This window comes from Balaenoptera acutorostrata, chromosome 15, assembly GCF_949987535.1.
Source record: "Balaenoptera acutorostrata chromosome 15, mBalAcu1.1, whole genome shotgun sequence".
Taxonomy (NCBI): Eukaryota; Metazoa; Chordata; class Mammalia; order Artiodactyla; family Balaenopteridae; genus Balaenoptera; species Balaenoptera acutorostrata.
The window spans coordinates 5,938,234-5,960,156 of NC_080078.1; the positions used below are offsets into that span (position 1 = coordinate 5,938,234).

At 49.7% G+C, this 21,923-nt stretch overlaps 2 protein-coding genes across 18 annotated transcripts in view; one reads left to right on the forward strand and one right to left on the reverse strand.

The window, feature by feature from the left end:
• The window catches only part of TRRAP (transformation/transcription domain associated protein), a 111,220-nt gene extending 103,480 nt beyond the window's left edge, over nt 1–7,740 (forward strand). For all 14 annotated transcript variants that reach the window (XM_057530277.1, XM_057530287.1, XM_057530285.1 and 11 more), the window contains 3 exons: nt 4,529–4,732; nt 4,817–5,011; nt 6,726–7,740. In XM_057530277.1, the coding sequence (XP_057386260.1) occupies nt 4,529–4,732; nt 4,817–5,011; nt 6,726–7,010 (684 nt within the window). In that variant the 3' untranslated portion in view covers nt 7,011–7,740. The remainder of the gene's footprint in view (nt 1–4,528; nt 4,733–4,816; nt 5,012–6,725) is intronic.
• A 6,157-nt stretch (nt 7,741–13,897) lies between these two features.
• Nucleotides 13,898–21,923, reverse strand: part of SMURF1 (SMAD specific E3 ubiquitin protein ligase 1) — a 104,329-nt gene continuing 96,303 nt past the window's right edge. For 3 of the 4 annotated variants that reach the window (XM_057528518.1, XM_057528519.1, XM_057528516.1), the window contains 4 exons: nt 21,398–21,518; nt 20,246–20,447; nt 18,673–18,757; nt 13,898–17,177 (listed from right to left, as the gene is read on the reverse strand). In XM_057528518.1, the coding sequence (XP_057384501.1) occupies nt 17,078–17,177; nt 18,673–18,757; nt 20,246–20,447; nt 21,398–21,518 (508 nt within the window). In that variant the 3' untranslated portion in view covers nt 13,898–17,077. The remainder of the gene's footprint in view (nt 17,178–18,672; nt 18,758–20,245; nt 20,448–21,397; nt 21,519–21,923) is intronic. The other variant, XM_057528517.1, reaches the window with a different exon arrangement.

Here is a 21,923-nt window from a genome sequence, read left to right on the forward strand (position 1 = left end):
TAGCTATAAATTTCCCTCTTAGAGCTGCTTTTGCTGCATCCCATAGGTTTTGGATCATCGTGTTTTCATTGTCATTTGTCTGTAGGTATTTTTTTATTTCCTCTTTGATTTCTTCAGTGATCTCTTGGTTATTTAGTAATGTATTGTTTAGCCTCCATGTGTTTGTGTTTTTTACGTTTTTTTCCTTGTAATTCATTTCTAATCTCATAGCATTGTGGTCAGAAAAGATGCTTGATATGATTTCAGTTTTCTTAAATTTACTGAAGCTTGATTTGTGACCCAAGATGTGATCTATCCTGGAGAATGTTCCATGTGCACTTGAGAAGAACGTGTAATCTGTTTTTGGATGGAATGTTCTATAAATATCAATTAAATCTGTCTGGTCTATTGTGTCATTTGAAGCTTGTGTTTCCTTATTAATTTTCTGTTTGGATGATCTGTCCATTGGTGTAAGTGAGGTGTTAAAGTCCCCCACTATTATTGTGTTACTGTCGATTTCCTCTTTTATAGCTGTTAGCAGTCGCCTTATGTATTGAGGTGCTCCTATGTTGGGTGCATATATATTTATAATTGTTATAGCTTCTTCTTGGATTGATCCCTTGATCATTATGTAGTGTCCTTCCTTGTCTCTTGTAACATTCTTTATTTTAAAGTCTATTTTATCTGATATGAGTATTGCTATTCCAGCTTTCTTTTGATTTCCATTTGCATGGAATATCTTTTTCCATCCCCTCACTTTCAGTCTGTATGTGTGCCTAGGTCTGAAGTGGGTCTCTTGTAGACAGCATATATATGGGTCTTGTTTTTGTATCCATTCAGCAAGCCTGAGTCTTTTGGTTGGAGCATTTAATCCATTCACGTTTAAGGTAATTATCGATATGTATGTTCCTATGACCATTTTCTTAATTGCTTTGGGTTTGTTTTTGTAGGTCCTTTTCTTCTCTTGTGTTTCCCACTTAGAGAAGTTCCTTTAGCGTTTGTTGTAGAGCTGGTTTGGTGGTGCTGAATTCTCTTAGCTTTTGCTTGTCTGTAAAGCTTTTGATGTCTCCGTCGAATCTGAATGAGATCCTTGCTGGGTAGAGTAATCTTGGTTGTAGGTTCTTCCCTTTCATCACTTTAAATATGTCTTGCCACTCCCTTCTGGCTTGTAGAGTTTCTGCTGAGAAATCAGTTGTTAACCTTGTGGGAGTTCCCTTGTATGTTATTTGTCGTTTTTCCCTTGCTGCTTTCAATAATTTTTCATTGTCTTTAATTTTTGCCAATTTGATTACTATGTGTCTTGGCGTGTTTCTCCTTGAGCTTATCCTGTATGGGACTCTCTGTGCTTCCTGGACTTGGGCGGCTATTTCCTTTCCCATGTTAGGGAAGTTTTCGACTAATCTCTTCAAATATTTTCTTGGGTCCTTTTTCTCTCTCTTCTCCTTCTGGGACCCCTGTAATGCGAATATTGTTGCGTTTAATGTTGTCCCAGAGGTCTCTTAGGCTGTCTTCATTTCTTTTCATTCTTTTTTCTTTATTCTGTTCCACAGCAGTGAATTCCACCATTCTGTCTTCCAGGTCACTTATCCGTTCTTCTGCCTCAGTTATTCTGCTATTGATTCCTTCTAGTGTAGTTTTCATTTCAGTTATTGTATTGTTTATCTCTGTTTGTTTGTTCTTTAATTCTTCTAGGTCTTTGTTAAACATTTCTTGCATCTTCTCGATCTTTGCCTCCATTCTTTTTCCGAGGTCCTGGATCATCTTCACCATCATTATTCTGAATTCTTTCTCTGGAAGGTTGCCTATCTCCACTTCATTTAGTTGTTTTTCTGGCGTTTTATCTTGTTCCTTCATCTGGTACATAACCCTCTGCCTTTTCATCTTGTCTGTCTTTCTGTGAATGTGTTTTTTGTTCCACAGGCTGCAGGATTGTAGTTCTTCTTGCTTCTGCTGTCTGACCTCTGGTGGATGAGGCTATCTAAGAGGCTTGTGCAAGTTTCCTGATGGGAGGGACTGGTGGTGGGTAGAGCTGGCTGTTGCTCTGGTGGGCTGAGCTCAGTAAAACTTTAATCTAATTGTTTGCTGATGGTTGGGGCTGTGTTCCCTCCCTATTGGTTGTTTGGCCTGAGGTGACCCAATACTGGAGCCTTCCCAGGCTCTTTCGTGGGGCTAATGGCGGACTCTGGGAGGGCTCACGCCAAGGAGTACTTCCCAGAACTTCTGCTGCCAGTGTCCTTGTCCTCACGGTGAGACACAGTCACCCCCCCGCCTCTGCAGGAGACCCTCCAACACCAGCAGGTAGGTCTGGTTCAGTCTCCTATGGGGTCACTGCTCCTTCCCCTGGGTCCGGATGCGCACACTGCTTTGTGTGTGCCCTTCAAGAGTGAAGTCTCTGTTTCCCCCAGACATGTCGAAGTCCTGCAGTCAAACCCTGCTAGCCTTCAAAGTCTGATTCTCTAGGAATTCCTCCTCCCGTTGCCAGACCCCCAGGTTGGGAAGCCTGACGTGGGGCTCAGAACCTTCACTCCAGTGGGTGGACTTCTGTGGTATAAGTGTTCTCCAGTTTGTGAGTCACCCACCCGGCAGTTATGGGATTTGATTTTATTGTGATTGTAACCCCCCTACCGCCTCATTGTGGCTTCTCCTTTTTCTTTGGATGTGGGGTATCTTTTCTGGTGAGTGCCAGTCTCTCCCTATTGATGATTGTTCAGCAGTTAGTTGTGATTCCGGTGCTCTCGCAAGAGGGAGTGAGAGCACGTCCTTCTACTCTGCCATCTTGAACCAATCACATACAGAGATTTTCTTAAATGCCTTGAATCAATAAGTTTTCCGCCTTTTTTGAGGGCCCCTGTGTGTGTGTGTCTGTGTGTGTGTATGGGGGGTAGCTCACAACTCTGCCGTAGCCTTCACCGCCTGCTTGTGCAGAATCTCGCCGTCAACCAGAAGCGAGAGCGTGGGCCTTCTGAGGTTTCTCATGAGCATGAGCCTGGCCTTCAGGGTTCCCAGAAATGTGGTGGAGCTTTTCAAAGCCCCCACGTTGTCTCACTCCCCAGCTTGTCCCTGGTCTGGCCGCCCTCTTGTGTGCTCTGAGTTCAAACAGAAAAGCCCAGTAAATGGGTTTTTTTTTTTCCCAGAAGCTGCTGACAGGTCACCAGTGACCGTCCTCTGGGGATCAGGCCTTTCTGGGGTCACCACACCGATTCTGCCCACTCCAGTGGCTGTTAGCCTGCTTGTTTTAACAGCTGCTGAGGATGCAAGGCTGTTGGTTTTCAGGGCCTCTGTGGAGCTGGGGAGGAAGGGATGGGAATAGGACAGTCAAACTGCCACGAAGCTCACTGTTCTCACCAAGATTTCAGCCTTCTTTTTCTTGAATAAAACTTGCTCAGATTGTGGCCAGCCTTTAATTTCCAGAGTTCTGGAGAAGTTTGTTTTGATGGTTTCTGCCAGTGTTCTCACTGCGTTTACGGAGCAGTAGATTTTGGAGGTCCTCACTCGGCTATCTCAGAAGGGCTTCTTTCCACTCTGCTGACGAAATGAACAGAAACAGTGCGTGATGGAAGTCTGCATGGTTCTTGGTTGCTCACGGCCTGCATTACTAGTGGTTATTCAGAGCACATGGGTGTGCCTTAGCCCAGAAGAGACTGTATACCTTTACCAGTCGGTCTAACGGGAGCCAAATTAACTCATCGAACTCTTTTTTGAGACCATCTCTAAATATGTGATGTTTGAAACAGTATTGTGAGTCTTCCAGTGCAGAATTCAGTTTAAAGTGTTGTGTAACATCTAATCTCATTTTAAGACCAGCTCCTTCAGGGCTTCCCTGGTGGCGCAGTGGTTGAGAGTCTGCCTGCCAATGCAGGAGACATGGGTTTGAGCCCTGGTCTGGGAAGATCCCACATGCCAAGGAGCAACTAGGCCTGTGAGCCACAACTACTGAGCCTGCGCTCTAGAGCCCGTGCTCCACAACAAGAGGCCGCGATAGTGAGAGGCCCGCGCACCGCGATGAAGAGTGGCCCCCGCTTGCCGCAACTAGAGAAAGCCCTAGCACAGAAACAAAGACCCAACACAGCCAAAAATAAATATTAAAAAAAATAAAAATAAAGGAATTCCTTTAAAAAAAAAAAAAAAAAAGACTAGCTCCTTCCGTTTATAAAACCTTTGTCTTTAATAGTCTTGGTTACGAAGTATCCAACTATTCTTTTGATCTTCTGTTCATCGGCCTGGTATATTCTGTAGCTGGTGAGTTGTAGTATTCAACTAATTACCTAAATTCTTGGTGAAACAGATCATTACACATCATGCAGCTGAGGCTTGTATTCACAGAGCTCCATTGTTGCTTCAGGCATAATAAGACATGGAACCTTGGAGGGAAACTGACCAATTTTGTGCATCCTCGTGATTAGTCAGATGACACTGCATATGTATTTGTCAGCAAAGTTCACTCAAGTGGTGCTAAGCAAGAAAGAAATTACAATATGAGAGTTTTCTTTTTGAAGGAAAAAAATAAGTGAATTCGTTGGAAGAGTCATGGAGCGATGTGTCCTTTCAGGTCCTCCGAGACATCCTCAAGGAAGTCCAGAGCAACATGGTGCCGCGCAGCATGCTTAAGGAGTGGGCCCTGCACACCTTCCCCAACGCCACCGACTACTGGACCTTCCGGAAGATGTTCACCATCCAGCTTGCGCTCATCGGCTTTGCGGAGTTCGTCTTGCATCTCAATAGACTCAACCCCGAGATGCTGCAGATCGCTCAGGTAACCTGATGTGAGCAGCCAGCCCTCCTGTAGAATCTGCCTCCTGCTGTTTAAGTTTCTAAAGCGTCTCCTTCTGAACTTCAGGACACTGGCAAACTGAACGTGGCCTACTTCCGATTTGATATAAACGATGCAACTGGGGACTTAGATGCCAACCGTCCTGTCCCTTTTCGCCTCACACCCAACATTTCTGAGTTTCTGACCACCATCGGTGTCTCTGGCCCGCTGACCGCGTCCATGATCGCCGTCGCCCGGTGCTTCGCCCAGCCCAACTTCAAGGTAGGTAAGGGGTCGTCTTGTGAGGAGCACAGACTGGGTAACTGCACGTGGTGGGCTCGCAGGAGCCCCTGATCTGCGGACAAGGCAGGAGGAGGGACTCGCAGTGCATTCGCTGGGGAAAAGGGGTTTAAAATGTTCTCGGTCCAGGAGTGTTTAGGATGCTGAACCCGGTTTACAAAGAGCAGTCTAGGAGCCTCTATTGGATAATTTCCCCAGCTGCTACCTCTGTGTGTTGGTTTTGTTTACTCCATTTTATAGCTACCTTCAGTTTCTCATTTTGCAAACCTTTCTGCTTAAGAGGGCAGGTGTGTCCGTGTTGGATGGCGGCTGTCTTACTGGGGCTACGGTGACGGGCCCTAAACAGACATGACACGTGACACAAATAGTGGACCCCTGTGAGATGCCACGTGGCAGATGCCCTTTGCCACGCCAGGGCTGTGACACTCTGCGCCTGACACTGTGCTCGGGGAGGACAGACAAGGATTCAAATCCAATTCATTCTCACCCTGATCCTGTCTCTCCACAGTTGGGGACGGAACACAGTTTACTTTATTTTTTCTTTTAATTTCTGAGACCAGCTGTACTACTATTCGTTTGTTTGTTGTTTTCCCAGATAAGCAGTTTGTGTCTAGAGAAGGCTTCAGACACCAGTTGCTTTCGCAAAACACTACATAGAACAGGTTTTACATTACAGAATAATCTCTTAGCTGTGAACCAGAACTTTGTGCTCTTTTTAATCTTCGGCTGCACATGCCCATCAGTGTGGGGCGCTGCTGTGGGGTGCAGTGATGAGCCCCGCGGTTCCTCCTTGAGAAGGGAGCCTGCTCTAATGCAGGGAACAGCAGCGCACTTTTATCCACTCTGGCTTCAGGCTTGAAATATGAGGTTCTCGTTTGCATCGAAACAATTGTTCTGGAAACAGGGTAATCCTTAGAGTGGCATTTAATTGAAAACTTTAGAAAGAGTGAAGAAGGCCCTCCATGTATTAAAGACCTGTTACGACTTAGAAAAACACCGGGAGTTACTCTGCACAGTCTGAGCTGTTGTAGACGGGAGGGGACTGGGCCTTCTCCAAACTCTGGGCCCAAATGTAGTGACTGCCTTTACGTTAGGCTAATATAGAGACCATGCTGTGTGGGAATCTCCTTTAAAAACACATTCTGTTGGGGCCAAGTAACACAGAATAAAACCCTCAGCATGTCAGTCGAAGTTACCTTTAAGCAGCCCTGGTGCCTCACGAAGCTCCCGCGTCCTTTGATGGTGACGATGGGCTGAGGTCCCATGTCGTGGTTCAGGAGGACCTGTGCACGGCGTGTCCGTCGTGGGCACGCCATCTTGTTGGTGACGTCAGTGCCACCGCTGGCCTCTGGGTCCCCGGCCCTTCTCCAGTCCCCTCCCCCGGGTGCTCCTCACCTTCCTGCTGCGGCCACCACCTCCCTCCCTGTGGACCCGGTTCCCACAGTTCCCTGACCCCAGGGGGAGCGGCAGCCGCTGGCCCCTCCCTCCCTCCCCCTCCCGCTTTCTTCAGCTTAGAATCCACGGGGTGTCGTCACGCGCGTCTGGCGGCGGTGGCCCCCCCAGCGTGCCTGTGGCGCCTGGCCCCGGTGCTGAGGCTGATGGCCCGTCGGCCGCCATGGCTGAGCCCCTCACTGGGGAGCCGCCCTCGGGGCTGTTGTTGGTTAAGCGCGGACCGTTCTGTTCCCTCCCCACCCAGGTGGACGGCATCCTGAAAACCGTGCTTCGGGACGAGATCATCGCTTGGCACAAAAAGACGCAGGAGGACACGTCATCTCCTCTGTCAGCCGCCGGGCAGCCCGAGAACATGGACAGCCAGCAGCTGGTCTCCCTCGTCCAGAAGGCTGTCACGGCCATCATGACCCGCCTGCACAACCTCGCCCAGTTCGAGGGCGGGGAGAGCAAAGTGAACACCCTGGTGGCCGCCGCCAACAGCCTGGACAACCTGTGCCGCATGGACCCCGCCTGGCACCCCTGGCTGTGAGCTCGGCCGCGGTTGGCCGGGAGGGCGGTGGTTCCCCTGCTAGCTGGAGGGGCGTGAGCGTCAGGAAGGTGAGGCCGTTCGAGGTGGGAGCGGAGACTCACCCACAGCTTTTAAAGTAACCGTTAACGAAGCCAGGATTCCCTGGTGTGGAATTTGTGAATTCTTTTTTATTGAGTCCCTCCCTCCGTGTGAATGTACAGATTGAAAACGCTGCTGTGTCGTCGTTTTTAACTTTCAGAAGTTACACCTCCCAGGAGCTTCGTGCTTTTGTACAGAACTTTGTAACAAGTGTACAGAAAACCCACTTCGTTAGAGAACAGGAAATTGTGAACAAACTGTGTTGGATTTTCTCTGAGCACAAACTTTTACGCTGTACGTAGCCAGCCTCGGAGCCTCTCTGAGCAGCCGACCGGATGGATGAGGCCCGGGGCCCCAAGGGCCGCCTGCTCCCCCCGCGTTCGGCGTCGGACTCCTCTGGGGAAACAGAACTGGAGAGCTGGCGGTGAGCCTTACTTTACAGGCTGGCTCTTTGGATGTCTTCTAGACATTTGCTGTCACTGTACTTGGAAAAAAGGAACACTTTTTCCTTCTTAATTTAGAAAGAAGCAACGAAGGTTTGTTCGATAACTCCAGTCTGTTATGTTCACATTTTTATAAATATGAGCCTTGAGAATGCTCTATCTGAATTTGTACAGCGTGATTTTTTTAGAATAAATATTTTATAAAAGGACGCGTTGTTTCTGTGAGGTGTTCCCTCCGCCCCTCAGGGCCCCGGCCAGTGCGGGCTGTGCCCCAGCGCGGCTCCACGGTGACGGTCACGCGCGTCCAGGGAGCGTCTCGGCTGGGACTCGGGTCTGAACCACTCGGCGTGTTCTGTGATGCTGACCAGAAGTGCTGGTCCTGACTGATGGCGTCAGAGGTGCCCAGGGATCTGGTCCCTTCCAGCTGTGTTCACGTGTTTCAGGGCTGCTGCTGTGTAACCTGTGTGCGAAGGGGAGACGCCCAGAGGCCTCACCCCGGACCTGCGTCCCCGGCGGGGCTGTTTCCGGTGCCTGGAGCCCCGCTCATCGTCCTTCAGACCCTGCATCGGCACCTCAGGTACGGAGTGAACCAAGCAGCAGAGCCCTGCCCTGGAAAACATTGGAGGGACGGTTCCCCAGCGCAGGCCGTACTGTCAGCAGGACGAGAAACTGAGGCAGGACGGAGGAAGGGGCTGTGACTTTAAAATTACGATTCTGAATTTAAAAGGACTCGCCCCTTTGGGAAATGTACCACGTGTGCCGTGAGGAGGACAGCCTCTGAACAGCTCAGGGCCCAGACAGCAAGGCCCCCTCGGGGCCGGGGCCCTCGACCCCCAGGCCTGCCCTGTACCCCAGTGTCCCAGGCTAGCACAGGGTGAAGCCTGCAGCTGAGTTCACCCAAACCTCACCGCAAGTCCAGTCCAGGGGGCGTAAACAAATGTGCTAGAAGCAGCGAAAGCTTGAGACTGTGGTGGCGCTGGGTTAGGACTGGGATGCCAGCGCATTTGGGGCGGGTGGGGCCAATGGCTACAACTTGAGGCCACCGTGCTGGTCTCCAGTCCTGGGAAGCAGGTGGGCCCACAGCGCCTCCACTGCACGGAGAGGTGCCGCTCAGGGTGAGCAGCGCCTCCACGGCCCAGAGTCCCAGAGCCGATCGTGGAGGAACAGCCTAAACCTCATCCAGCTTGACTCTGGCCCCCGAGGCTGCACCCTGGAGCACGGATGGAGGCCGAGGGGCCGGGTTTTGCCCAATTGACTGGACTCTCCCATTTTTTCTTTTTTCTTCATAAATTAATTAATTTATTTTTTGGCTGTGTTGGGTGTTCATTGCCGCGCGTGGGCTTTCTCTACTTGCAGCGAGTGGGGGCTACTCTTTGTTGCGGTGCGCGGGCTTCTCACTGCAGTGGCTTCTCTTGTTGCGGAGCACGGGCTCTAGGTGCACGGGCTTCAGTAGTTGCGGCACACAGGCTCAGTAGTTGTGGCTCGCGGGCTCTAGAGCACAGGCTCAGTAGTTGTGGCACGCGGGCTCAGTAGTTGTGGCACACGGGCTTAGTTGCTACACGGCATATGGGATCTTCCCGGACCAGGGCTTGAACCCGTGTCCCCTGCATTGGCAGGCGGATTCTTAACCACTGCACCACCACGGAAGTCCCTCTCCCGTTCTTTCTTTGGAGCTAATTATGAGTTATTTTACAAATACTTGGCTGTTTTTTGTGAGAAAGCATCTTGGATTGCAGAATGACAGGAGCCTGTATCTAAAGTGACAGGTGTCATCGTGCCGTCAGGCTGGACGGGGAAGACGCCCATCTGTCTGACAGTCCTCACTGTGCAACAGGGTCTCGCGAGCCGGCGTCAGGACTCATTTGAAACAAGCCACTGAGTTGCCCTTGGGCGCTTGGAGAGTTGGCGTGGAGCCTGGTGGTCGTGTAGACGTGTGGATGGCGGTTGGGTGAAGGGAACATTTGTTTCTTAGCCTCGATAGTCGGGAGTCTGGAGTCGGTATCCTGGTGAGAAGGGCCCGGGTTCCATGCCAGGCTCGCCCACACTGTGTCCCAGGCACTGACCCTGGTTCCTAGGAAAACCAACCTCTGAAGAGCCGGGGCAGGAGAGAGTTCCCCGCCGGAGACCCAGCATCTCCCGAGTGCTGCCTGTAAGTCGGAGTTGAGAGTGCTGAGCCAGTGCTGCAGTGACCAGCAGCCTCTGCATTCTCCCCCAGATGTGGCACTGCTGGGACCTGGGTCCTCAGGAACCAAGGAAGGTCAGAGAAAGAGGTCCTGTGGGGAACCACACATGGTATATGCCCCTGATTCTCCAATCACTGTTTCAAAGTTAGTACGATTATTGGACTTCTTTATAACTGTAAAATATATACAACAGAATTTACCATTTTAACCATTTTTATGTGTACAGTGCAGTGGCATTGAGTACATTCACATCGTTGTGCAACCATCACCACCTTCCATCTCCAGAACTTTTTTTTATCATCCCAAACAAAAACTCTGTTCCCATTAAACACTGTCTGCCCATCCTCCTCCCCCCAGCCGCAGGCAAACACCCCTCTACTTTCTGTCTCTATGAATTTGACTACTCTGGTAATCTTACATAAGAATCACAGGATATTTGTTCTTTGGTGACTGGCTTATTTCACTTGGCATAATGTTGTAGCATGTGACAGAATTTCCTTCCTGTTTAAGGCTGAATAATGTTGCATTGTGTATATATGTCACATTTTCTTTACCCATTCATCCATTGATAGGCACTTGGATTGCTGTCATCGTTCGGCTATTGTGAATAATGCTGGAATGAACGTGGCTGTTTTGGGGGGAGTCGAAATACCTGTTCAGCTCCCAACTTTCAATTCTTTGGGGAATATATACAGAAGTGGAATTTCTGGATTACATAAGGTAGTTCTATTTTTAATTTTTTGAAGAACCTCCATATAGATTTCCAGAGTGACTGCACCATTTTACATCCCCACCAGCAGTGCACAAGCGTTCCAATTTCTCCACATCCTTGCCAACACTTGTTTTCTGATTAAAAGAAACAAACTTTTTTTTATTATAAGAACCATAATGGGTGTAAAGCAGTATCTGTCTCATTGTGGGACTGGTTTGCATTTCCCTCATTATTACTGATGTTGAGCATATTTTCATGAGCTTGTTGACCACTTGTATCTTATTTGGAGAAATACAAATTCAAATCCATTGTTCATTGTTTTTTTTAAGTTGTAGGAGATCTTTATATATTCTGGATATTAAGCTCTTATCAGATACATGACTTAACAAATATTTTCTCCCACTGTTTGGGTTGCCCTTTCATTCTGTTGGTAGTGTCCCTTCTTGCCCAAGTTTTAAATGTTTATTAAGTTCAATTTATCTAGTTTTTCTTTCGTTGCCTGTGCTTTTTTGTTTCATATCCAAGGAATCATTGCCAAATTCAATGTCATGAAGCTTTTCCAACAGTGTTTCTTCTAAGAGTTTTATAGTTTTAGTTCTTACATTTATGTCTTTGATCCATTTTGAGTTAATTGTTATACATGGTGTGAGGTAAGGGTTCAGCTTCATTCTTTCACATGTGGATATCTGGTTTTCCAAGCAACATTTGTTGAAAGACTGTCCTTTCCCATTGAGTAATCTTGGCACCCTTGTCAAAAGTCATTTGGCTGCACACAAGGGTTTATTTCTGGGTACTCTATTCTATTCCATTGGTCTGTATGTCTGCCTTTTTGGCAGCATCATACCATGTTTATTACTGTAGCTTTGCAGTAAATTTTGAAATCAGGAAGTGTGAGACCACCCACCAAATTGTTCTTTTTAAGATTGTCTTGACCAGTTGGGGACCGCTGTGATTCCATATGAGTTTTAGGGTGGATTTTTCTATTTCTGCAAAAGCGTTGTTGGGATTTTTATATAGGTTTGTGTTTGAATCTGTCGATCATTTTGGGTAGTAATGATGTCTTAACATCAGTAAGTCTTCTTACTCATGATCCCAGAGTGTCTTTCCATTTATTTGTGTCTCCTTTCTTTCACTTTATAGTTTTATAGTTTCAGTGTACAAGTCTTTTATTTCCTTGGTTAAGTTTATTCCTATTTTATTCTTTTTGATGCTACTATAAATGGAATTGTTTTCTTAATTTCTTTTTCAGATTGTTCATTGTTAGCATTATAGGAACACAGTTAGTTTTTGTTTGTTGATTTTCTATCTTGCAACTTTGCTAAATTCATTTTTTAGTGTTAGCAGTTTTTTGGTTTGTTTTTATCAGGAAGAAAACCATTTATTTTAAAATAGTGTTGGCAAAAATTTTCTTTGGAAGAAAACCATTTTAGTTGTTGGACAAACGTGGTAAAAAGTATGAAAAGATAGGCTCCTAGTTTCTTGAAGGAACGATAAGAACCAAGTAAGAGCTCTCTGAAATGCTTCACTTAAAAAGAGGATCATGGGGGGGCTTCCCTGGTGGCGCAGTGGTTGAGAGTCTGCCTGCCAATGCAGGGGACACGGGTCCGAGCCCTGGTCTGGGAAGATCCCACATGCCGCGGAGCAACTAGGCCTGTGAGCCACAATTACTGAGCCTGCGCGTCTGGAGCCTGTGCTCCGCAACAAGAGAGGCCGCGATAATGAGAGGCCCGCGCACCGCGATGAAGAGTGGCCCCCGCTTGCCGCAACTAGAGAAAGCCCTCGCACAGAAACGAAAACCCAACACAGCCATAAATAAATAAATAAATAAACCCAAAGTTTAAAAAAAAAAAAAAAAAAAAGAGGATCATGGGGGGATAGAATAAAAGATGTAAGTTGGGTCTTGAGGAAAAGGTGGGACTTGAGAAACATGGAAAAAGACAGGAGCGAACCAGGAGACAGTCTGCACAGGTGGTGGATACTTCAGGAGGGACCAAGGAGTATTTCGATGGGCACCTGGGCCACCTCTGGCTAATGAACCAGCTAACTGGGATGGAGGGGAAAGGAGAAGGTCAGAACCACGGGTAACAAACACTGGATTATGAGCCACTTGTGAGCTGGTGCTGAAGTTTTCACCCATCATTAGAAAAATCAGTGCACCAAAGTGAGGTCTTCATAAAAGACAACCAAAACAATAGTCTTTTATTGTGAAAAGGTTTGATGTTAAATGTCCTTTTTAAATGAAATGTTGGTGATACAGATGATTTTTATCTGGAAAGTATATTTTACTGGTCTATAAAACAGAAAAGTTTGGGAAATACTAGTCTAAACATGTCATGGCTATATGAGATTCCTTATCACTAAAATAGTGTAAGATATTTTTCACCTGTAGCTTATATTTAATTCCAAAATCTAATGAAGAGTCCAAAAAAAAAAAAAGTGTGGGCCTATATCATGTATATGTATAGATAAAAAAGCTTAAATAAAACACCACCAAATAAAATTCAGGACTATTTTTACCCCTGTGCCTCATAATTGTAATATGATAAAACAATTGTGTGTGACACAACCTAGTTATGTTATTCTTTTTTATATTTTTGCATAACATGTATTCTTTTTAGTGAATTATCTAGTTACTATATTCATCTTGAACCTACCTGTCTACCTTCAAATATACTTCACCTATAATGTAAGAATCTTACAACTGTAGACTTCCATTTCTACCCCCCATCCTTGGTGCTATTGTTACATATTTTATTTCTATATATGATATTAACTCCACAATACATCATTATTATTTTTGCACTAGACCATGCATTTTTTTTTAATTTATTTTATTTTTTAATTTTATTTTTGGCTGCATTGGGTCTTTGTTGCTGCGTGCAGGCTTTCTGTAGTTGTGGCGAGCTGTGTCTCCTCTTCGTTGCAGTGCGCGGGCTTCTCATTGCGGTGGCTTCTCTTGCAGCGGAGCATGGGCTCTAGGCACGAGGGCTTCAGTAGTTGTGGGGCGCAGGCTCAGTAGTTGTGGCACAAAATTTTGGTTTTTTATGGCTGAATAGTATTCCATTATATATATATATATATATATATATATATATATATATATATATATATATATATATATATGTACCACATCTTCTTTATCCATTCGTCTGTTGATGGACACTTAGGTTGCTTCCATATCTATCTTGGCTATTGTAAATAATGCTGCTATGAACATGGGGGTGCATGTATCTTTTCAAGTTGGTGTTTTGCTTTTTTTCAGGTATATGCCCAGGAGTGGGATTGCTCTATTTTTAGTTTTTTGAGGACCCTCCACTGTTTTCCAAAGTGTTATCAATCTCTCCTACAATTCTAACTGTAAGTTTGCCCCTTTTCTTTAGAAGACCCTTGCCAGACCACTGACTTCCTGTCTTATGGGATGTTAAAAAAAAAAAAAAGCTGTTCCACACCAAATAACAGACGCCAAAAATGTAAAGTTGTGAGTTTATTGCATATGTAACAAAATGAACCTGACCGCCGGGGTCCAGCCTGCTGTACAATCACTGTTTGTTTTGTGTTTCCAGCTGGTTCTATAACCACATTAAATAGAACTAGTATTTCTTTAAATACTTTTGATTTTGACATAAAACAGAACATTTAGTGTACAACTTTCACAAAATAAATCAGCAATAAAAACAGTGGGAAGGATAACAAGGATAGCAGCAATACTTAAAAACAAGACGTTACAAAATAAATTAAAAAATACATTATAAAGTGGTTGAGAAACAAAAATAAACAAATTTTTAAAATTCATACTATGTTTTGGGAAGGCTGCCGTGCGGCACACAGCTGGCTGCGGACGGGGGCGGAGGGGCGTCTTCTCGGACAGCTCCAATCGGAGGACCACCTGACCTGCATTTGGACCACGCGGCCGGGCAAGCTCTGGGGCCGCAGTTCCAGGCGCTTCTCCCTGCGGGTCAGGAGAGCTCCGCTCACTGTCACCCCAGAGCCCCTCCGTTCTCCCCACAGCACTGGCAGAGCGGTGGTTTGCTACATCCCTGAGGGTCGGCTGATGACCGCTGGTGAGGCAAGCCTGGAAGTCGGGCCCTGAAGCATCTGGGCAGAGAGCTGAGGGGACCAGGTGGGTCGCTGGGGTTCCCGAGAAGGGCGACAGATGGGGAGGCTCCCGCAGACCCCAAAACCCACAGCTTGCCACACTATTCTTTGGTGGGGGTGGTCGGGGGGTGGGGAGTGTTCCAAAGGCCCAACCCACTGTGGACAGTTATGGTTCTAGGAGCAGTGCCACCGACAGCCCTGTTTGGCAGGAGTGACCTGGAGCTCCGGAAGGTTCTGTGCCAGGCTCCACAACAACCCACGCAGCTGGTGAGGGGCCCGCGTCCCAGTACGAAAGCAGAGACCCAGGCCTTGCGGGCAGGAAAGTCGAGTGTCCCCAGCAGCCCATGGAGGAGCCAGGACGTGAGCCTCTGGATCTTGCCGAGGTGACACCTGACACGTGAGGGCGGCCTGGGGCCGGCGGGGGCACTGCCCGCCCCACCCCGCAGCCCCCGCCATCGGCAGGAAGGCAGCTTTAAAGGAGGCAGATGGCACATTCCTGTTTCCAAGTCTTTCCAACCACTAAGACCCTTGTCTCCTTCCTAACTTACTGCGGAATTTGGCCGACACCACAGGATAACTGGGTGGGCCTTCCCCCCTCAGTCTTGAGGGCCTCAGTTCCCGGATGGAAGTCTCCTCCTTGCGGCTTAGGTCCATGTTACAGAGGAGACCTGTCTGGCGGGGGAGAGTGGGGGGTCCTGTCTGTATCATTCATTTCCTCATTCCTCCAGAGGCGGACCCACGGCAGCCAGCTTCCAGGACGCCCAGAAGGTGTCTTGGTAAACGAGACACAGGAGAAGCCCAACGGGCGAGGCCGGACCTCGGAAAGACTCAGCCCGCAGTCCAGCCTGGACGTTCTGAACGGATTACATTCTCCTTCTGCAGCCAAGGCATCCTTCCTATTCTAGAACCTCAGCAAGTCACCCAGAAGCACGGCTTTCTCTCGCTCCTGGAACCTCCAGCCAGCGAACTCTGGCCCACCACTGGCCGCTTCCCGGTCAAGCAGAAGAACCACAGCAAGATGCAGAGGGTAAGTAAGTACGCCTCCAAACCTAGCACCGTCCACAGGTATTAGTAACAAAAAGAACAGACGGGACAGTCGGCCAAAAAGCTCCTTCCAAACCCACCTCAGACCCACAGCTGGATCCCAGCACTGAACTCGGAACCTTACAACAAAACTTCAACAGTGAAATGTCTTGCTAATGAATTACCCTGCACTCGCCCCCCAAACAAAAACCACCACCATACAGGAGAACTTGCTGCCACTGCTGTTTTTCTGCTGAACTTTATCTGAAATCAAACCACTTTGTTAAAATACTATTTGATCTTCTGTGCAAATTGGGAAATAATGGTGGTAGAAATCTAGGGTCAAGGCTTGCTTTGGCCTTGCTCATCATCTGGACAAGGTAAAGGAGCAGCAGTTGTCAGTGTCACCATCAGACGCTGGGGAAACGGGCTGAACGTGTCAGGGTGGAGTGGCCCCTCTCTGCCGTCAGGTTTTCATCCACGACCTGCTGCTTGTCAACGAGTAGCCTGGGGTGGATTTAGGTCACGGAGGTTAGCCGTCCTCTCTCTCCCTTTCCAGCTAGTTTGCACCGAGCCAGCAGCTGCGATGCTGGGATTCTGCTCTACTCGTTTAGTCCTCAGTGCTTTCCGCAGAGTGGCTTCTTAGCATCCACGTGGCCCAGTCGACGCCCTTCCCGGTGCAGGTGGGGGCAGCAGCCACGGCCTGCGCCTGGCTGCGTGGGTCTGAGGCTGGGCTTGGTCTGCTTGTTTATAAGCTCTCTTATGTGGTGTTTTCGCTGGGAAAATATCTCAAACTGGATAGATAACGTGGCTAAAGGGACTCTTTAAGAGGAAAGATCATTTTTCTCTATGCAAAACACATTCTTCAGCCAGGAAACCCTGAAAAGAAATAAATACCCAGGCCTCCAGCACAAGCTGCCCCGATTCCCTTACCTTTCCAAAAGGGAAGCACAGTTTTGATGCCAGCTTCCTGCTGTGGCAGAATTCCAATAAGCATACATTATACGGTTATTGTTCAGTTAGAAATTAATCTGCTACCCAGAGCACGCTGCTAGGATGTGAAATTTGGAATTTGAGCTGCTGAACTTGAAAACCTCAGGTCTGCTTTGAGACAGAAGAGCTAGTCCAGCTACCTGGGCCGAACCCTCAGGCAGCCCCGCTCAGCTCCATAGCTGTGGGTCAAGACTCCTCTAAAGCCCACAGGGCAGTAAGCCTGTCACCAGAAGTGTTACAACCGTAGCAGAATATCCTGTGTGACCGAAGCAGTGCTAAACTGGGCTGCGTTTTATTGGATGGGTGATGGAAGGTGGCGGTGGGGGGTGGTTCTGTCAGTCAGGAGGAAGATATGGGTGAGAGCCACCAACTGAAGTCCCCCCGCCCCCCTTGCTCCCCCAACGAGAAGCAGGGGAGACAAGCCTTTCCCTCGGGTGTTCTAGGATTCCAGGGCCTCAGCCGGCTTCGCGGAGGCGCACAGAGAGCTGTCGCGTGGGGTCTGGTGGCCGTGAGCTAGCGTCTGCTGCCTTGGGCTGCACTTCACTCCACGGCAAACCCACAGGTCTCCTCCACTGCTGTCAGCAGCTTCTCATAGAGCTTCTCGTATGACTCGTAGGGTGGAATGTCGATCCGGTTAAAGCTGGAACGGGACAGAAAGGTGAGAGACTCACTGCTGGTGCAGCCTGGCCTGAGGGCCCGCTCCCAGGACAGGGTCAGGGTCAGGCCACAGTAGAGCCTTTGCAGCCACAAGCACACACGTGGTGGGGACAGGGCAGAGAGGACGGGAAAGCGTCTCATCCACCTAGTTCTCGGAGAGTTTTCCCCTCCCCTCTGTTGCTTTTCTGCTTCTTAGGCAAAGATTTTCAGTCAGTCAACACACAGCAAAACAAATCTTATAAGATCTTCCAAGTGAGTATGTACTGGTTAGATTAGGACAAAGCTCTCAACTTGTTTTGTCTGTTGTTTTGGGGAGAAGTTACTTCTCAGACCAGGAACACCACGTTTGCAGAGCACTGCAATCCAGACTGGCTGCAGTCAAATCACCACTAACAATTCACTGCCTGTGTTTCTAATCCCCTGTGACTTAGATCTGAGAGCAAAACGGGGCAGTCTGGAGTATTTCCTGCAAAAACAGAAACTGTATCTCAAAAATAATAAAACGTCAAGTCCCTGATAGAGGATTAAACGACTGGGTTAGCATTTCCTCAGGGAAGTTCTTGCCCAAAGCTATGCCCAAAAGACACCTTTTTAGATGATATTACCTCATAACAAATCAAAAAATGGAAGATTCTGACTGAGAGGACATATAGTGCCTCTTGAATTACTAGAGGTTAAGTGATTGAGGATGGCTTTTGTCAAGAAGGAGTCGGGCTAAACGGTGTGGAGGCTTTTCAGGGGGCTTAGCACTGTGGACATTCTTCACGTCCGTTTTACTCTAAGCACTAAACCATTAGAGGACACAGCCTGCCGGGGCGGGAGCAGCCCCGTGCGTCAGCACGCGCCACCCCGGGATGGCCACGCTGGGCGCAGAACCTGGGCCCGGGCAGGGCACGTCCTCTATCTCAAGGACGTGGAAACCCAGTTCGATGTCGTGGACGGCGTGGGAACCCACAGCCTTGGTTCCCAACCAGGAACCTCCCATCACATCACCATGCATCCCGGCAACATTTGGAACTGACTCTCGTGAACCAGAGGTGGCTCTCGTCTCAAGAAATGGTTCCCAAAGTGCATGTAAGTGATTTGATTTTAAACCACAAAGGAAATAACCCACTACAGATAATGTTTAAGTGAAAATCAAGGGAGGAAACATTTTTCAATACACAAGGTGCATCTGTCATACGCAGAGTTCTGAGAGGAAGAGACCAATAACTCCAAACTTAAAGCAGCAGTGTTCCCTCCTGACGGTGCACGTGTGCAAACACACGCACACACGCATACTGGTGCAGCAGGACCCAGCGAAGTGACTGGAGCCGGGGAGCGGCTCCAACGTCAATCACGTCTCCAGACAAAACTGGGTTCACGAAAGAGCCTCGTGCTGACCCTTACGTGCGTGCTGTCCCACTGCAGAGTCCAAGTAAGAAAACAGCTCAGAAAAGTCACGCACGGAGACAGGCTCCCAGGGCGCTGGTCCTTACCAGGTGTGGGCCTTGGGCAGGTTGTCTGTGTTCGCGTCGATCAGGTGGATGGTGAAGAGCCGCGGCCCTGCGGCGCCTGTAGAGCCTTACAAGACAACATTCTAGTTAACACGCTTCAGAGGCGGAGGCCGGGCCCTTGTCACCACCCCGAGGCCCTGGTGCCCAGGCGGCCGTCCTGCCAGAAGGTCACGGGGCTCACTCGGCCACACGAGCCTCTGCCCGGTTTCAGGATGCACCTACCATGACCATTAAGTGACTAATACCAGACATTTTAGAAAAATCACAGGAGCAGGCAGAGCAAAGACGGAGACAGCTCTCCTCTCACACCCGACCGCGAGCCTGCTCCAGGGCGGGTATCTGAAAAGCAAGATCCTTAAATCACCAGTAATTTTTTTTTTTTTTTTTAACAGAAATGTCTAGCAAGCAGGATATGGAGTCAGGAAACCTCCCCAGGCAGAGGCCCAGTGGAAAAAGAAAGACACAAATGCTGGGACCAAAGCCCTAGGACGAGAAGTAACTTCTCTCACTCCAAGAGGAGGAGTCTACAGGGAACGTACACGTGAAATCTGTCTGCTCTCACTATTAATATGCAAAGTCCCATTTACTAAGTTTTAATATATTAAGATTCTTCACCTTACTCCTGCCGGTTGTCAGGGTTATCGAGTGACGAAACCCCCAAATTTTACAAATCGCAGAGCCCTAGAGAGGCCTTCAAGGACTTTCGCAGTTGGCTGTGCCGACCACGAGCCCCTCCAGGCCCCTCCTGAGGCTCAGAAGCCTCGTGGTGGACAGCCTCCCACCCCCTCCTCCTCCGGCCCCCAGCTCCAGACCCAGTGAGCCAGCGACCCCGCCAGAGCCGGAAGGGACGCGTGAGAGGACGGGGACCTAGCTGGACAGGGGAGCCTCTCAGGCAGGCCCCTTGTACAGATGAGGAAACCAAGGGCCCGGGAGGACCCCTGGAGCTGTGACGCACACGGCAGCAGTGTGCTCTTAGAAACTCAGGACCGCAGTTAGAGAGCTGCTGTCAGAAGATTCAGACATTAACCCACGGTGCATTTCTAAGTGGCTTTCTTTCCCCAAACCCTTGTTGCTCTTTGTACCCTCCCTCTGTCACCAATTCTGTTGAGGGAGGGAAGCGGAGGCCCCGGCTCCCCTGGGCCTTCCTGGCTCAGATCTTTCCAGGCCCAGCCCTGTGTGGGCACCAGCCGGCACCCGCCACTGCTGTGTCACGTGGCTCAGAGGCCCTGGGAAAGGTGGTCTGAGGGGGGCGGGGCTCTGTGTGATGGACATGCCCTCCCACATCTTTCCAGATGTTTTCTTTCAACTTGGGCAAAGGATAGTAGAGCCTCGAGCCCTGGGGGCAGCAGAGAGAAGGGCAACTGAAAGGCCACGGCTCGTGTGGAGGGAAGAGGGTCTCTCCAGCCCCTTGGCCAGGCAGCACCCCTGCAGTGCCGAGTGTCTGTCCTGAAAGACCCGACGCCATGCCGTCTCCTGGCAACGCCCCAGGACGACCGCCCGCTGCAGTCCAGTCCCCTCCCCGGCCCAGCGCCAGCCCCACCGCCACGTCAGTCACCTTGCAGCGCCTTGAAGCCCTGGAGGGGGACCCGCGTGGAGCCCGTCACGAACTGCAGCAGCCGGGCCCTCCTCTCCTCGTCGAAGGTCTCCACCGCCTGCCAAAACCACCGGACCACGTTGCTGTCGGCCCCGCAGTGCTTCAGCCGCGTGTTGGACTTCCAGTCGTCCAGGTCGATCTTGTCCAGGCCGCCGATGATCAGCTGTGAGGGCGTGAAGGCAGGTCACCTCCCCGACGTACGAACCGACGGGTGCCCAGGCTCCCAGGGCATGGAGAGCGTTACAGACCACGTCCCAACAAACCGGACACACGTTCAGACAAGTCCACAGACACGTACACAGCGGGCCTGAGGCCCAGGCTCTGTGTCTGCACCTCCGGGCTGGCTGCCACCCCGAGGACGCTGGTGTGGCTACTGAAGTGACGTTTCCTTACCAGCACGTGCGTGTGTGAGTGTGCATGTGCGAGTGTGCGTGTGTGAGTGTGCGTGTGTGTGCACTGCACTGGGGAGGCGGGAGGCCAAAGGACCAGCCAGAACGACTGCACGGGGCCACCTGTGAAGTGGGGCCGCCTCCGGGAACGCGTGGGGCTTGACGTCTGAGGAGAAGGGAACAGGCGAGGGGCGTGCTTGTCGCTGCGACCCGCTCCGGAGCCATCGCTCCCCCCGGGGAGGCACCTCGGGCCCCAGAGCTCTGGCACTGCCCTGGGGGGCAGAAAGGCCGGGAGCAGCCTGAAAGGCAAGGGCTACTTGGCACCAGAGGCGGATGAGGTGCGAGGGAATCGCTTTGTTCACGCCCATGAAGAAGGACCAGAAACGACGGTAATACTTTGTTCTGGGCCTAATAACAGCCAGAATCAAACAAAAGCTGGAGCAGCTGGTCATACCTTCCTCCACCTGAGGTGACGCCACAGGAGGGGCTTAGGAAGCTGCGCTGCTGGGGAGCTTGCCCAGCGGGACAAGCCGCCGAACGCCTGGAATGATGCCGCCAGGCGGGCGCCAGGCCTTGGCATCAGCTGCTCAGGCCTCCCCGACCCCCCACTCGGCCCCCAGCCCTGCCTCTGCTCTCCTGCAGCCCCGGCGGCCCCTGGGCCTGCGGGGATCGGGCAGCCGAGGACCGCCCGTCACGCGCCCCGGCCCCGCAGGCGCTCACGCACCTCCAGCTCCTTCTGGTCAAAAGGCTTCAGTAAGTGTTGAGGGATGAGTTCATTAAACCCCTTCTGAAGAGCCAGGAACTGGGCCTCGATCCCCCTCATAAACCTCCAATTTACATATAACCTGAAAGAAAAATGCACACGTTGGAAGCAGCATCAAATGGTTCGTGAACATCATTTTTTCCTCCATTAGTTGGTTCTGATATCTGCTGAACCCTGCCCACCAGCCTCCCCTAACGGGGAGGAAAACCCCACTGGCGGGCAGTACCCAGCCTAAGAGTCAGGTTAAAACTAAATCAGCCCCTCCCTTAGAGGTTCTGATTCTTTGCTTGAAATAGCAGTAGGATCTAACCTGACCTGTTACAGGTGCCGTAATTTTAAAATATGTTTGAGAAGAAAATGCCCATGTGTCTAAATTTCCCATGGAAGACACTAGTCGTTTATTTGCCTCAAGAGGTGGGAAAACAGACTATAAAGAGGTGGACTTCCATCACAGCAAGCTCAAGGAAGCGTCCCCCAAACCTGAGGG